General features: G+C 35.0%; 1 protein-coding gene across 3 annotated transcripts in view; it reads right to left on the bottom strand.

The window, feature by feature from the left end:
* Positions 1 to 15,974, bottom strand: part of Bili (FERM domain-containing protein 8 Bili) — a 67,879-nt gene that overhangs the window by 24,160 nt on the left and 27,745 nt on the right. For all 3 annotated transcript variants that reach the window (XR_016142011.1, XM_089092614.1, XM_089092613.1), the window contains exons 4-6: positions 13,418 to 13,586; positions 9,709 to 9,873; positions 594 to 782 (exon numbers count right to left, since the gene is read on the bottom strand). Coding sequence is in view for 2 of the 3 variants with exons in the window: in XM_089092614.1 (XP_088948740.1) it covers positions 594 to 782; positions 9,709 to 9,873; positions 13,418 to 13,586 (523 nt within the window). In the remaining variant the exon portion in view is untranslated. The remainder of the gene's footprint in view (positions 1 to 593; positions 783 to 9,708; positions 9,874 to 13,417; positions 13,587 to 15,974) is intronic.

Genomic DNA, 15,974 nt, shown 5'->3' with positions numbered 1-15,974 from the left:
ATATTATCTCAAACCACCAAAATTACAACATGAAGAACTTAAAAAAATAGTAGGAAAAAAATATGTGATTGCTACAAGCGATATGATTACACGTTTAATTTTGATAGAAATGCTTTATAATCAGTTTGACTTTTTTTTTCAAAAACAACAAAATTTTCCCCCAGAAAAAAAAAAAAAAAATTAGTGTCAGATGGTGGACGATGAAAAAAAAACAAACATAAAACGTCTGATAAGAATACTTCCCAGGTATTATAGTTAGCTAATAAGAGAGATTTGCTATCTCTCAAGGTAAACAAAACGGATCAGAACTAATTTCCCACGAAACTGTTACGCTAATATTAATGAAAAGTGAAAACTACACGACCACAATACAGGGGTAATGTTCAAGGTAACGAAGTACAAGGGTAGCCCCTTGTACAAGGTACGAGGGGTACAAGGGTAACGTTCTCCATAGTAAAAATACAAAAATAGCAAAAAATGGTACCAATTTACTTCCTTCAAAGCTAACTTTTTTATGACATGTTTCCACGATGTCATACGTTCTTTAGGAAATTATTGTTTTTGAGAGACATGAAAAACGAACCAAATCTTACCCATAGAAGGGATAGAACCTAGAAAGCTCCAAGTACTTGCTAACTAATCTGTCTTCTTTGGTTAAAGGGATTTCTCGATACTTTTCAATAAGCCTTGCTTCAGGTGAATTTTTCCCGGCGCTCTTGAAGTTAAACCATGACCAAGAGGCTTGTCTTAATTGCCTTGGTAACAGATGCTCTAAATGAGACCTGGGGAAGAAACGAATCTTACATCAATATCAACAGGTTGAGATTATGAGCTAGGCAAATATCTTACTGTATATGACTGGTAAGTGTTTATAGCTGTAGAGAAAACCCCGTTGATTTTTGTATATTAACACAATAAGGGTGTAAATCATCATACTCCCAATCTCAGGTTTACGGGTTCAAGCCCACCCAGAGATTTATTTTTTCCTGATGGCTAAAAGCAAAATAAAGAAAAAAATATATTCCTTTTTTGCTAAAAGTTGCGTTTGTAGAGATCAATATTAGATTATTTAATGCATGTGGATGGATGAAAATTTAATGAGAGGTGTTTTTTCTTGGTTGACATTTTGAAATTCAAAGTTATTTTGAACTTTTAGCTTTGGTAAGTCTACACTATTTTGTCTCGCGATTGGAGATCGATTTGAAACTGTTAACAGTTTGAATTTTTTTTTTGTAGGAGAGGCAGGCTTTTAATTTTGTGTCAGAAAGTGGCAGGGGGGGGGGGTGGAGGCTTCGAATTTTATGTTGGAAGGGGGGTGGGTACAAACCAATTTTCCCAACATAACAATAGAGAATACAGTACGTTTTTTTTCTTGTTTTATGTCTGTCGTCAATCGCTTCTAGTTGAATTCACAAAGACTAATAACATAAAAAGCCTAAGTCCGATAGATTGATAAACCTTCCTCTTTCCTCTTATTCTGCTTAGAGATTCAGTTGTGCCCCCCTCCCCCTCCCCCCCGAATTTTATTTCATTCTTTCCCCATTGCAAGTATTTAGTAATAGTATTCTAGAGATGTTGTCTTTGTGTACCACATAAAAGCCTCGTTTGTTTTTTTATTTTCGCATATTTCTAGAAGGAAGAACTAAGATTATCCTTAATATTTCTTAGGAAAGAAAGATATCGGAATGTTAACACAATCTTAGTTGGCTTTTCTCATACTATCATTGAAGGTAAATACTCCTAAGGTCCTTAACAGCGTGTATTTACTATTGCATTCTCAGTCCCTTTACAGGTATATGTATATCTGAAAAAAAAGTTAGATGCCATGAACAAAAGATACACAGAACCCTAGTATCATTGAGCTAGGAACAATGCCTCTGCTAAACTAGGATAAAGTGACTTATAAATATTTATTACTACAACATTTTGTAGCGCTTGTCGAAGAAGAGGAGTCAGAGATATTTTACTCGTTGTCAACCATAAGTGAAGCAAGGCCATACCCAGAATTTTTTTCGGAGGGAGTTTTACTCAATTTTTTTCTCGAGGGGGGGGGGGTTACACAAAAAAACCTCAAAAAACGCATACAAAATTTGTTTATGTCCATTTTTGTTACGTTTTTACGAGTCAGACAAACATTTCGGGGGGGGGGGGGTTCAAACCCCCTAACTTCTCTTTGGATATGGCCTTGAAGTGAAGATTCCATTATGGGTGACAACATAAAAATCAGACATCCCTGGAAGTTAGACGGTATAAACTTACCATGGACTTTGGACTTTAATGCCTACAGGCCAACTTTTACCGCCAAATTCTTCCAAATTCTTTGCCACTAACTTGGAAGAGATATTTTTTTTTCTAGGTATCTTGGAAACGAGTTTTATTTTTAAGGTGGGTTTTAATAAAAATGAAATAAAGTTATTAATTGAAATGAGGGGTGATAGTTTGCCACTGGGCCAAAGAGAAAAGTTTATCGGTAGGGAAAGGTCAAAGGCTGGTTTATATTTTTGTCCTATGTGTGGAGGCTTGAATGAAAGTGTATATGTCTTGATGTATGAATGTGAAGAACTGAATGAATGGACAATTTAAGTATTTGAAAGGGAAGATTTTAATTTTGAGTGGCTGACGGGAGTGTGCGCGGATGAATGTTTTATAGGTTTTGGAAGTATGGCACGATTTCTGTGTCTCGCTATGGATCATAGAGCTATGTTTCTGTAGGATTATGGTAGGATTTTTGTAATTTCTGTCTAATTGTTCAATTTTTATATTTTTGCCATGGCCTATGGGCTTTAAGCACAAATCAATTCTATTCTATTCTAAATTCTATCATAATACACTAGTTGGAAAGGAAGCAGTTGACTTTTACGTAAATAGTTTTCCTTTGGCAACAGAAAGACATACCGTAGTTCCTCTGTTCAGTATTTTATTGGTCATTTAAATCAGTGGTTTTTGTTGCTTGACGTTTTCCATATTTCTTATTTTGCTCACCTTCAAATAGTACTTAGAACTTTGGATTGTTGTTGGTGCTGTTTTTTTTGTAGCTCCTCACACTATAAAAGGATAAAGATCCTCCTGAGCCATTGCTGGCGCATAAGGCATCGAGTCGACGTTTCAGTTGCTGGGTGTTTTTACACGGAGAAACAGCAAGCTTGTCGCATAACCTTGCTGCAGCGAGGATCGAACCCTGGTGCTCCGTATTGACAAGCAGGGCATCAATCCGCTGTGCTACAACAGATTAACTCACACTAACCATTTCTTTATTTTCAAGACTGACATGCTCATATTAACTTAAAGCTACAGCAGTAAATACACAATGAATAGCTAAGGACCAGGGTGTTTTTTCACAGTTGAAGAGTTTGGAAGAATAGGAAGATAAGTCTGCGAACCAAGATTAGAATATCGGAAGTTACAGCGATTAAAATGGTCAAGCTTCTGAAACGTGTGTGCTTCGAAAGACGGAGGAGGATTTGTCAGATATTTTCTAGAGAAATTGTCTACAGATTGTTTTGAATATCTGTTTGACGATATTTAAAACAGTAAGCAGTGAAAAAATGTTGTTCTATCCCACTTTCTAGGGCTATAATGAGAAAAAGGCTGAGATGGCCAGGACACGTTCTCTGGATGAAATATGACAGATTGCCGAAGATCGTCCTTTTCGGCCAACCAGCTAGGGCCAAACAAAAAACAGGCTTTCGCTGAACAGGGTGGGAAGGAGTCGTAAGGAAGGATTCAAAGGAATTTGGGACTTGTTGGAAGGGTACAAAGAGGGAAGCTTTGAATATATTGGGATGGAGGCGGAGCGGAAGCAGCTGCTTTGGCCTCAGGCAGCTCGGTGCTACAGTGAGTCGTTAGTAGTAGTAGCAGCAGCAGTGAATAAACATATTCTATTTCACTCTATATTGACAGTTCTTTCTATTAACACGCTGTTTTTTGCGTGAACTAGTGCAGGAGTGTAGAACCGGTTAGGTAATTTATCTACATTTTTATTCTGAACACATTATCAGGCATTCAAAATTATAAAAGAAAATGAGTTAATAAGTTGAGATTCATTTTAGTATTCCTTTGAAGGGAAGTTTCTTTATTTATTAAAAACAAAAAACCGAATTTATGTGAGCCCAGGGCTTGTTGCAAGCTTAGTTGAGCGTCAGCTTTTGACTGACTTAGCTCTCTCGTTGGGTAGGTATGTATGGGCCTCGTGGGTGCAATTTTGGTGGCTTAACGCGGTGACAAGTTACAAAGGGAAGTAGTTTACCATACATGTTATTCAATATTTCTGAGTGGTATCAGCTTTTTGGCATTAGCTTAGGGAGATAGTTATTGTACTATGTACAAACAAAGAAATTAATGGGTTTAATTTAGTCAAGACAGTGGAAAGAAAAAAAAAAGCATTGAAAACTACGATTCGACTATAGACATTTCTTTCCAACAGACAAATTATCATAACAATGAAAGAATTAAAACTTTCTGAAGTGAATTTTTGCAATTCTGAGAAAGATTTTCTTTTTTAACTTTACGGCCTTACCACGATCTAATCAGGTCATTGGAGAGTCGTGATTTTTGTTGTTTTGACATTTTTTAAAGTGTCTGTCTTTTTTACCAATATTTTTTAAATTCTGTTCATTTATCTTTTCATTTGATTTTTCACTACTCCGCTACATTTTTTCATAATACTGTAAAACATATAAGAAAATAGAAGTAAATGTAGTCAGCAAGAAGAATCAATTATTTACACTTTTTTGCAAAACTTGAAAGCACTCTCAGCCCTGTTGATGATAAAACAATTCCACTTTTCACTTCCAACTGTCATGTTTCTTCCTTTGATTTATTTCTTGACTAATGACGCATGTGTGTATAAGTGTGCATGACCAATGGCGAAGGGTGAGAGGAGTTTAAAATTGCGGTCCAGTCCTGCTTTCTAGGGCTAAAATGAGAAAAAGGTTGAAATGGTTAGGGCACGTTCTGCGGATGAAAGATGACAGTTTGCCAAAGATAGTCCATTTCGACCAAACGTATAGGGTCGTCCGCGGTTGGGGTGGGAGGGTGCCACAAAAAAGATTTAAGGGAAATATGAACTTCCTGAGAGGGTGTAAAGAGGGGGGCTTTGAATATATTGGGATGGAAGAGGAGCGAGCATAGCTGTGTGGGCCTCAGGCGGCTTGGTGCTACGGTGAGTTATTGGTGGTAGAAGTAGTAAGAGCAGTTTTGATAGGTAGGCTATGTAGTAAATAGTGGTACCAAGGTATGATATCAAAATAGGTTCATCAAATAAATGCACCCCTTCTGTTCTCTACTATAAATAATAAAATTCAAAAACTTTTTTTCTAGCGATTCTTGGTTACTCATCCTACAGAAACAAGTACCTATAGAACACTTGAATGACTTCTAGTTCAACATTTCCCTACGTTACAGCTCATTTTTATGAGAATTCATTGATATCTTCAAAAGTAATTTATTCTCTTAAACATTCATATTAGAAGCTGCGCAACAACGCCAAATACTTCAACTAGTCATAAGTGAGCAGGCTTTGCAGCCTGCTTTATTCCTTATGAACGAACGTCCATACCGTTCAGTAATTTTTTAAACGTTTTCTGGAGATGATTTGAGCACTACCAAGTCCCTCTCAAGACACAGTCAAGTCTGCAAACCAAGATCAGAATATTGGACTCTATAGTTATGACAGTGGTCAAATATGTTCTGAAGTATGGGCACTCAGAAAAACGGAGGATGATTTGCTAGATGTTTTCCAGAGAAATTGCCTACGCACTGTTTTGGGTACCCCGCAGACCTTATTTCAAACAGTAGGCTCTACGAAAAGTATGGTTCAATCCTCCTTTCCAGGGCTATAATGAGAGAAAGATTGAGAGGCCTAGGGCACGTCCTGCTGATGAAGGATGGTCGATTGCCAAAGATTGTCCTTTTCAACCAATCGTAAACGGCTAAAAGGAAAGCAGGTCGTCCGCGGTTGGGGTGTGAGATTGTCATAAAGAAAGATATAAGGTAAATGGGAACTTCCTAAGAGGGTGTAAAGAGGGAGGTTTTGAACAGATTGGGATGGAGGACGAGCGTACGTTTCGTGAAGAGCTTCAGGGGGGGGGGGGGGTTCGGCGGGTCTAGTAACCAATCTTAGGATCTGTTCATGGTTTCCTCGTCATGCAAAATAGTTGTATCACTCATGTTTTAGTTAACATATACATCATATAGTTATTACTCAAATTCTGTTTATGTTCTTTGGCGTCCAAGCTGCGCTAAAGCACGATGGGGGAAAAACACCCCTTCCTAATCGCTCTTTCTTTTAGGCCGAGAGTTATTTTCTAAAATCCATCGATACAGCAAACTGGTTTGTAACTTTTCTTGACGTTTATCAATTGAATCAATTTTCCGATGTAGTGGGAAAAAATTTATCGCCAACTGATAAGAAAGAAAACTCAAATTTGTGTCTGCTGAAAATAATCTAATCTGTGGCAGCTAAACTCCCACAGCAAAATCATACATTGTTTTTTTTTTTTTTTTTTTTATAAAAACTCAAACAAAATATCGATTAGTTATGTTATAACTTCCCCTTTTTGTATTTTTGTATGCAAAATAGTTGTATCACTCATGTTTTAGTTAACATATACATCATATAGTTATTACTCAAATTCTGTTTATGTTCTTTGGCGTCCAAGCTGCGCTAAAGCACGATGGGGGAAAAACACCCCTTCCTAATCACTCTTTCTTTTAGGCCGAGAGTTATTTTCTAAAATCCATCGATACAGCAAACTGGTTTGTAACTTTTCTTGACGTTTATCAATTGAATCAATTTTCCGATGTAGTGGGCAAAAATTTATCGGCAACTGATAAGAAAGAAAACTCAAATTTGTGTCTGCTGAAAATAATCCAATCTGTGGCAGCTAAACTCCCACAGCGAAATCATACATTGTTTTTTTTTTTGTTTTTTTTTATAAAAACTCAAACAAAATATCGATTCTGTTATGTTATAACTTCCCCTTTTTGTATTTCCTTCATATTGCGTCGAAGATCAAAACACCGATCTTTACAAAAAGGGTGCAAGAGGTAGCCTATATTTGTGAACACTGATTTTTAACTAAATCATGTTGGGCATACCAATCTAGCCCTACCTATTTTATAACCAAAAGAAACAACAACATAGTTATAAAAACAAAAATTCCTGTTGCAATCTGTTAATGATAAATCTCCTCTTCATGTCTGGCTCTTGATCTTTCGAAAGCTTTCGATAGTATAGTCCACTCACATGCACTCTATTCCCTTTTTTCCAACAGTATTAACCTTTCTATTGTTGTTTTGTTACAGTACTGGTATTCTAACTCTTTTATTTGGATAAAATGTAATGGAGTAGTTTCTGATTCAAAGGTGTTTCTTCGGTGTGGGGTCCGTCAAGGTGGTGTGCTTTCTCCAACTATTTTTAAGTTATGTATCGCTCCTATCCTTTCATCTTTGCCTTCGACTTTCATTTCTGATGGAATTGATGTCTCGCATCTTGCTTATGCGGACGATGTTCTCCTTGTCAGTCGTTCTAGGGCTCGGCTCTCACATCCTGTCAGCTGGATCTCAGACCAGTTCAGACGGATTGGGCTTATGTTGAACGTTGATAAGTGCGAATATACTTCATTTAATTCGAGTGCCAGTCTCCCTCTGAACTGTGGTTTTTTCTCTATTTCCTGTGTCTCTTCTTTTCGGTGGCTTGGTCTTCACATTACTAATAATCTCAAAACACTTCGGGCTCTGACATTTTCTAATGCCCCAAAAAAAAAATTCAGATAGGATATTCAAAATTTGTTGCAAATAGAGGGAGGTACATTAGAAAAGCGCTTGGGAAATTATATTCTTCATTTTGCGATCATTCAATTCTTTTTTTATTTGGTTTTCTTCCAATTCTGAAGCCTAAAGATCTGAAATCTACCCGGACTTATTATTTTAAATTTTCTTGGTACCTTTTCTGCCTCCCTCCGTGGTTCAGGAACCAGCATCAAATATCACGATTCGGTCTCCCTGATTTACAGCAAAAAGTGATTGTGCTTGTGGAAAAGCTGTCGTTATCTGCAGGTCTTACTGCGCACCCTACTTTACGTCGTTTTATGTAAATAATTGTTAAGCGAGCGAGTTCGCTTTTTTTTGTTTTGTTTTTGTTTTTTTTTGTTCTTGATGTACTTCGCTTCTTTTTTATAGTGGGTAATAAATAAATTATTATTATTATTATTAAAGCGTAGTATCATACACATTTTAGTTATGGTTTTCCATAGAAGTGAAAAGCGCTTCTACTTATCTAGTCGGTTGTCACTTCACAATTGAGCAAAGGTTGACCTAAAATAACAAGGCAAGAGCAGTTCCAAAACCATTAAAATTTTGCCCTCGACCTAAAGCAACAACACCTGGCTGCTCAGTTTTCTTTGTTTAACCAACCAAAAGACATGCCTTAGATAATTCTTAAAATTAGCGATTGTCTCACGAGCAAAAATTATTCCTGGGAATAGATTCCATCAATTCTATGTAAGTATTAACAAATAATTAGATCCTATTAGCTTAAAAATGAATGATTCGATTCTAAAGTGTTTTTAACCAATTTTGTTTCGTCTATCTAACCGTTTATAAGGCCTTAGGTATGACATTTTATTAACTGCTTCAGAGCCCTCTCCAAAAGATCTGAAGTTAACTTTTCTATTATATAGAAGAAAAAATTAAAAAAGGAGGAAAATTGACCTTAATAATTTTAGAAATTGAAGTTAAAAATGATTACTAGCAAAAAAAAAATTACGAATTTAATTCTAACACCAGGAAAATAACTTTCTTTAGTAATATATGTTGTACGGCATATAATTTGTAGCTTCTACCTCCAAATCCTTTCTTTCCTTTTTGATTCTTCATATTTTTAGTTTTTTTTATAAACTGCATTTCAAAAATTATACAATAGTTACAGGAGTATTGGCTAACCCAAGAAGAGAAGAGGGGGCCATATACAAATGATCTGAATAACCCCCAAGACAGATTTAAAACGGTGGCCTATAAATGACGGTTAGGTAAGTATGATTGCACGCAAAACCTTTTTACAATCCTTTTGTAGGCAATTAAGTGTCTTTTAGAAAAACGGTCAATGGGTTTCCATGAACTCCATTCTAATTTTTTGAAATTTTAAATTCAAATAAAATGGCTTCCAAGAAGGATCAAGAAATGAGAAAAAAAAAATAACAATTAAACGTTAAGCGGTAACATCGGTCATAACTTAAGTTTTCTTTGTGGGGGATTAGACCCCAAATTTAGGTGGCACTGCCACTCATATATTAACAAATATATGTTGCAAAACCAGCTTGAGTTTCCATCACTCAAGATGTAGGTATAACACTTACAAGCTGCGAAATATACTACATTCTGAGTAGCCAAAATATGCTTGGCATTACGAAACCCCTTATACAGCCACATGCTTGGCCGTCAAAAAGGCGATGTACAGGGGTGGGTCAGCATCCTACCCCCCCCCCCCCGCCCCTCCTTAAGTTAAAAAATAAAAGTGAACACTTTTGGTATATACGTAAAAAATAAACCTAAAAAAAGTGAGACACAAAAGAAAAACAGTTTCCATAGTTTATGAAATAACCCCTTTAAACAAATTAAGGGTATGGTCAAGCGTTGGTGACAAGCAAATGGGACAATATAATATTTTCACGTCAATTAATCCACTTTTTTCCTACATTTGATTCATACCTGATTAACTCATTAGTATTGGTCCAGATATCCTGTCCACCATAGTGAAATTTGGCACTAATAGCACCAAGACTGGTACAAACATCTGGATCTGAACATGGAAGACGACCTCTTATGAAGTTACGCTCTGCTTCCAAATAAAGGAATTTGTTTACAACCGAATGTCTAGAAAAAAATACACTTAAGCTGCTTCTGCTATACCCAAGAAAACAGCCATAAATAGTTTAATCACAGATAGCAGTTTCAGGATAGTTTTGAATAATTACAGATACTGAGTTACAATATATGCTTAATATACTGCAATGAGTCGTATCTATCTCATAGCAGGTTCAGAGCGAAGGGGCATGGCCTTGGCACTAAAAGTAATCATATTTGTATTTTTTCTTACCATGAACACAATTTTATTTTATAAAATATTTTGTTTTAAGGCAATACGACAACTTAAAAATCATTTTGCGGGCCTCAACGTCAGCTGGTCGTCTCAAAGACAAAGGTTCCATAAGCGAATTATCCCAGGGTACTAGCTATCATCGGAAGCTGTCGAGAATTCGTGATTTGATATGAAGAGACAGGGAAACTTTACTTCCATTTTGTCGGCGAGTTTGTCAATCAAAGCGGGTGGCACTACAGGGAACTTTCAAGGTGGCTAAAATATCCAAATGATAATTCCTTTCAACTGATTGTAAGCGTTTTCCGAACAGGGATGCTAGAGCATTTTTAGGAACTATCCCTTCCTAAGCTTTAAAAAGAAAATTCTGCTAAGTTAAATCCAAAAAACAAGATTCGCACTTTCTGATGATATAGGTTCCTTTAAAACTAAATATCTCTATGTTCAGCACAAAACGGGGAAGTTAAATGGTTATTGTAAGATTCCCGAGAAAGTACGTATCAGCTTTTAGGTTTCTGTCGTTTATATAAATCTGTTATCCATGCTCTACAGGTTATAGTAAAACCCGCCCAATTAATTCTAGATAGTTTGGCCACACAAACCGAAAAATTTTATAATGGACGAGACAGGCTGATTCTTTCAGGTATCGTGTGGCCTTAACAAACAAAAATGTTGTTTCATATTACAATTAAATATCCCATAGTAAAAACGATCTATGAAAGACTCCTAAAAACAAAACAAATAATACCACCTTTGAAACAGAGGGGGACTTAAAATTCTGACTGACAAATTCCGTTTTGTTTTATCACCAATGAAGTCTCGTAATGGTAGTTTGCTTTAATCTGAAGTGTATGCTGAATAATATGTGTATGATGGATTTGTAGGCTAAATCTATATCTTAAGTTTAGGAAGAAACCCTTGATATGGCTTTAAATCCTGCTGAAATTCATTTTCAAAATCTAGAGCCAATAAAAACAGACATAAAAAAACAAAATTTGTTAAAATATATTTTTTAATAACAAAATTCAGACAGGTATAGACCTGTCATCTATTCAATCTTCTATGTCCCAGAGAGAAGAAACAAGCAGAGATAGTAGCTTGATAACACTTTCCCGGGGTATATTTTATGCCCTAAATTAATTCTTGAAAGTTTCATTTACCTATCTCAGCTGCTTTTCAAGATAGCAAGAAATCCCTCAACTAGACTTTTATCATTTTGGGAATTTTATTCCTTAGGTGCATTTATTCATAAGGTATGGTAAGCTTTATTCATCATGAGATACACGTACATTATTACACTTTACTATTCCCCCTTTGGCCAATAATAATATTAATTCGACTCGCGAAAAACTGATTGAGACAATTATAATTTAATTTCGTGCGACAAAATCAAGATTAAACTCAAGAGGCAGAGACTTATTATAATGAAATAGATACAAAATATTGTAACTAACGTAACAAAAAATAAAAGTTAAAAAATATGGCAAGCTTTAATTTCTAGTCTATAAAATTTGATTTCTTTTATGGATAACAAGAAAATAAATCATAACAAAACACGTAATCATAACAAAAATACGTAATCGTATAAATATTAAAAAATCATGTAGAAATGCATAATCGAAACAAAAATAATAGTTACAAAATATGGCAAGCTTTAACTTCTATTCTGGAATATTTGATTTTTTTGGATGACAAAAAAATCGTCTGTTACGTGAATTTAAAGATCAAAGCGCTTTTTAAAAGTTTAATAAATATTTTTACATGACTCTTTTCAGTATTTGGTACATTTGTAACCAATTGCCGCCCTTTATGCTTAATTTTACTGATACAAACATTACAGGAATGAATTTTGCTTGTAAAACATAGCCCTCCTTCAAAGAACTAACAGCCGTACCATTACCTGTATTTCATCACCTCTGAAGAATTAAATTTCTTTGACCTAGGCATGCAAGATGAAATAATCGCGTGTAAAATAAATATACTCAAAATAGAATTAGTTTTGAATTATTTATCCCAAGCAATAGTCATAGGCGATGTCCAATAAGTAAGCTTAAACAAGAACTGATGTATCCTGGGCGGAGCTAAAAATAGCACTAAGCTAATATCCTGTTAACAACAGGTAAACCAAAATAACAATGTTGTTAACATTAGCCAAGATAACAATGGCTTTTAAGATGTTTATTAAGCGTTCAATTTATATTTTGATGATTATTTGGCACAGATCATTCCAACTAACTCATTCGAACAGATTTAGGCCAAGGAAAAGCCTCTTCTATCATCTAGCATTCATGCATACAACTGTTAACCTAGGTAAATGGCAATGAAAAACCGCCGAATTCGAAACACCTTAAATAAATGTTAGGAGAAAAAACTCTTCTGGTCCCCAAAAATTCCAAAAAATAAACATACCGCCCACGGCACCTATTTACCTTCCACAAACAGTAGCTATGAAAAATATACAGAAATTGAATTTGCGCACATTGGTAAATTTCTTAAATTGATTGAAATAACTATTTATGAAGGAACAGTTTACTAAAATCTAAACAGTGTTTATTTTTTACACAGCTAAGATCTTTCAGTTGATTCTTTGCATACCTACACATAGACGGAGCCTCCAGAAAAATAACGGCTTAAACCTTGACCCTTCCGCCCCCCCCCTTTCCTTCAAATACACTTGATCCTAATCAATTAGCTTTAGAGTTACAGTGCCAATGTCACTAACGAAAGAGATAATTCCACAGCATGGCGCCATCTTTGGTCATTTTACGCCATGCAGCAACAGCTTTGGCCCCATAGACGGCTAAAAGAGTATGTAAGACATCTAGCATGCATATTTCACGATCATCAAATTTTTTCGTTTTTTCTGGTTTTCACATGATTCGTATATTTACCTTTTGAAAGAACATATAAATAAACAGATGTTAAATTTAGAAAGTTTATTTGCGCGTCAAAGTAAAGAGTTAAAACTTGAACCAGGAGGAAATGCTACACGTTAGCAGCGGAATGGATGACTACGGCCTCCCTTTGATCCCTAGCTCTTTACACCTAAGTTTTACCAGTGGCTTTAGTGAAAGTTAAGATTTTTCTCGAAGAGAGGGTTGATTTCCTGCTTTTTCAGTTTTTCTAGGTCACATTCAAAATTTTACCAATTTTTTTAATTTTTTTTACAAAAGATAGCCTTGAGGGCGGGGATTTCTCTACCGGTTTAAGACGTAAAATATCCTTATCCCCCCCGTGCACACTTATAATTAATAGTGTACGTTGGTCTACTTGAAAAGTCAGTAGTACAGTAAGGAAGATTTTGTTTATATAAACTAATACCTAGAAAATTGCTCCTCCTCCTTGAGAGACAGAAAAGCCGATCGCCGAAGCTCTAAAATTGGTTCATCAGCAAGTCTAATGCTTTCTGGCGACGCAGAAAACCTCTTTAAAAGAATCTGCCAGTCACGAAATATCTCCAAGGGACAAGACTGAAGCTTTAACTGAAGTTCTGAAAATATAATGAAATATGTGAGGCCTGGTATGAGGTTTGTAGACTAACTGCAATGATTCAATGGCTCAATGTCATGAATATGGATGGTAAGTAAAGAGCAACCATCAAAAGTAACCAAAAAAGCTTGAAGATGATATACACACTAAATGGATCACCTTTAAATTTTGTCTATCATATTTAGTGCATTGGGATATCATATGTCACTGATCATATAATATTTATAAAAATTTTTGAAAAGAGCGGAAAAACAGCAAAAAGGGTGTATGATCTTGGTGGAAAATATATCACTAAATACACCAATACTGAAAGTCTCAAAAGTACGATTTCCGTCATCTATTAAAAAAGTAGGGAGTTTTTAAATTATTCTACGAAGGATACTCCTGAAATGCTCTTTATTTATTGATATTTTTTCACCAGGGCTGACCGTATCGGATTGATTATAGTATTCCTGACAGAAGGCTTATCCGAATGAATCATAGAATCATGATTCGAATAAGCCCTTTTTAATTATTAATAATAATATAGGTTATGTCACAGAAAAGCGCCATTTTTGGTCATTCTGTCGTCAGCAAATTTTGTTTAAAAGCAACAAAAAGTTTTTGCAAACTCTTTCAGTTTCTAAGGATTTACAGACATAGGGTAGTACATTCCGTCCATAAACAATAATTCATGTAAAATAGACAGTTATTAGACAGTAGTTAGAGAGGTGCAATAAACTTGATTTATTTGATACTATACTAATTTATACACAGCGGTAAAAAGTTGCCGCTTCCTGGCCTAGTGTTCTCTAGGCCAAATAGACACTAATACTCTGATTCTGTGTTACATGTTCAGAGTATTCAGTAAGATTCCTGTTAGATCAGGAGTTCACCAGGTGGAGGCAATCCCTCCGCATATTTCCAAAACTTTTTATCTATTGTACCAAACCAGATCTCATCTTCATATTTTTCGGGTCTTTCTTATTTTTTATTATCTTGCCTTAGTTGATTATATTTTGCTTTTTAGCCGATCGACTTTTTTTCTTTTTTTTTTGACAGAAGTCAGAGCTACTCATCTGACGATTATACCAACATACAGAAAAAATAATTCTCTCCTCTATCTAAAATGTTCAATTACTGCTTCAACATTATCAGCGTAGCCTTTCCAGAATTAACAAAAAAAGAATGTAGAATTTTTCTAAAATGACATCAATAACAGCAATTATATCTCAACGAACTAAATCCAGTAGCTTGGAAAGGGCACTGTATCACAGGAAAAATGAGGGCAAATAGTGTTCTGGATAAAAGAAAACGAAAAAGAAGAAAAATTGGTAAAATAATCCTCAGGGTTGAATCTTTGAGTGCCCTTGATGTCAGTGAGAACTGTCGCTGGTAGAGGTATCCTTAACTCTCTTTATAGTAATTAACTAAAAGAAACTTTTCCCACAAAAAAAAAGTTTTTCAAGAAAAGTAATGAGCTACGTTAAACTTATGACGAGCAGAAATAAAATAAAATAATACTTCAAGAGGGAAACGAACACGAATCTCTATCAGTAAATGATCGAAACCCCAAAAGGAACAGAAACTACAACAAATAATCAAATCAAACTTAAAACGAACAAAAACTACCGCAAACAGGAGTAGGGATAAAGCCCCTATGTCTTGTGAAGACCAGAAAACTCAAGTGTGCTTTATTGAAAACAAATCTTATTTTAAGTTGCAAGTTTTTATTTGCTGAAGCATAAAAAAACTGTTTTTTCAAAAAAAAATCATCATCTTAGCCAAGATTACAGAAAAGATTTAGTGAAAGTATCCATTGACAGATAAATATGCTCGTTTTATACTTGAATAATTATTTTAAATTATTTCCGCTTGTCTTAGGTTTAATGTAGCTCTTTACTTTTCTTTGAAAAACTACTTTCGTGGATAAAGTATTAAAAAAAATTAATTTCGGTTCATATTTTATTGACATAGTTAATTTTTATTGCTTAAGAAAATGATTATTTGTAAAGCTTTTTCAGTTTTTCTTTTTCAGAATCAAGATTCTGGCTTTCTATTTATGCTGCTATTTAAAATTTATACTGCTATTTAAACATGCATGCACATAGTGTTTTTGTATTTAATTACAAAAACACTATGTGCCATTGGTACAACCTTTTGCGATATATTTTGATGAAAGTCGTACTATTGAACTTTGGATGGATAGATATGTGGAATATAATTCAAATAAATGGATTAAAATCTGTATATTCCTTGGGCTTCTATAGGGCTGAAGCCATTCTGACCCACATTGATGTTAAACCATTAGTACATGCAAATGCCAATCGACCACAATATGCCCTAAAAGTTTCAACTTTATTCCCTTAGACATTGCTTGAAATATCGCAGATAAGCCCTTTTGAAAACC

The sequence above is a fragment of the Artemia sp. Qi Xiang Cuo genome, chromosome 7, assembly GCF_049724085.1.
Source record: "Artemia sp. Qi Xiang Cuo chromosome 7, ASM4972408v1, whole genome shotgun sequence".
NCBI lineage: Eukaryota > Metazoa > Arthropoda > Branchiopoda > Anostraca > Artemiidae > Artemia > Artemia sp. Qi Xiang Cuo.
This window is presented reverse-complemented; position numbering and strand designations above follow the sequence as displayed.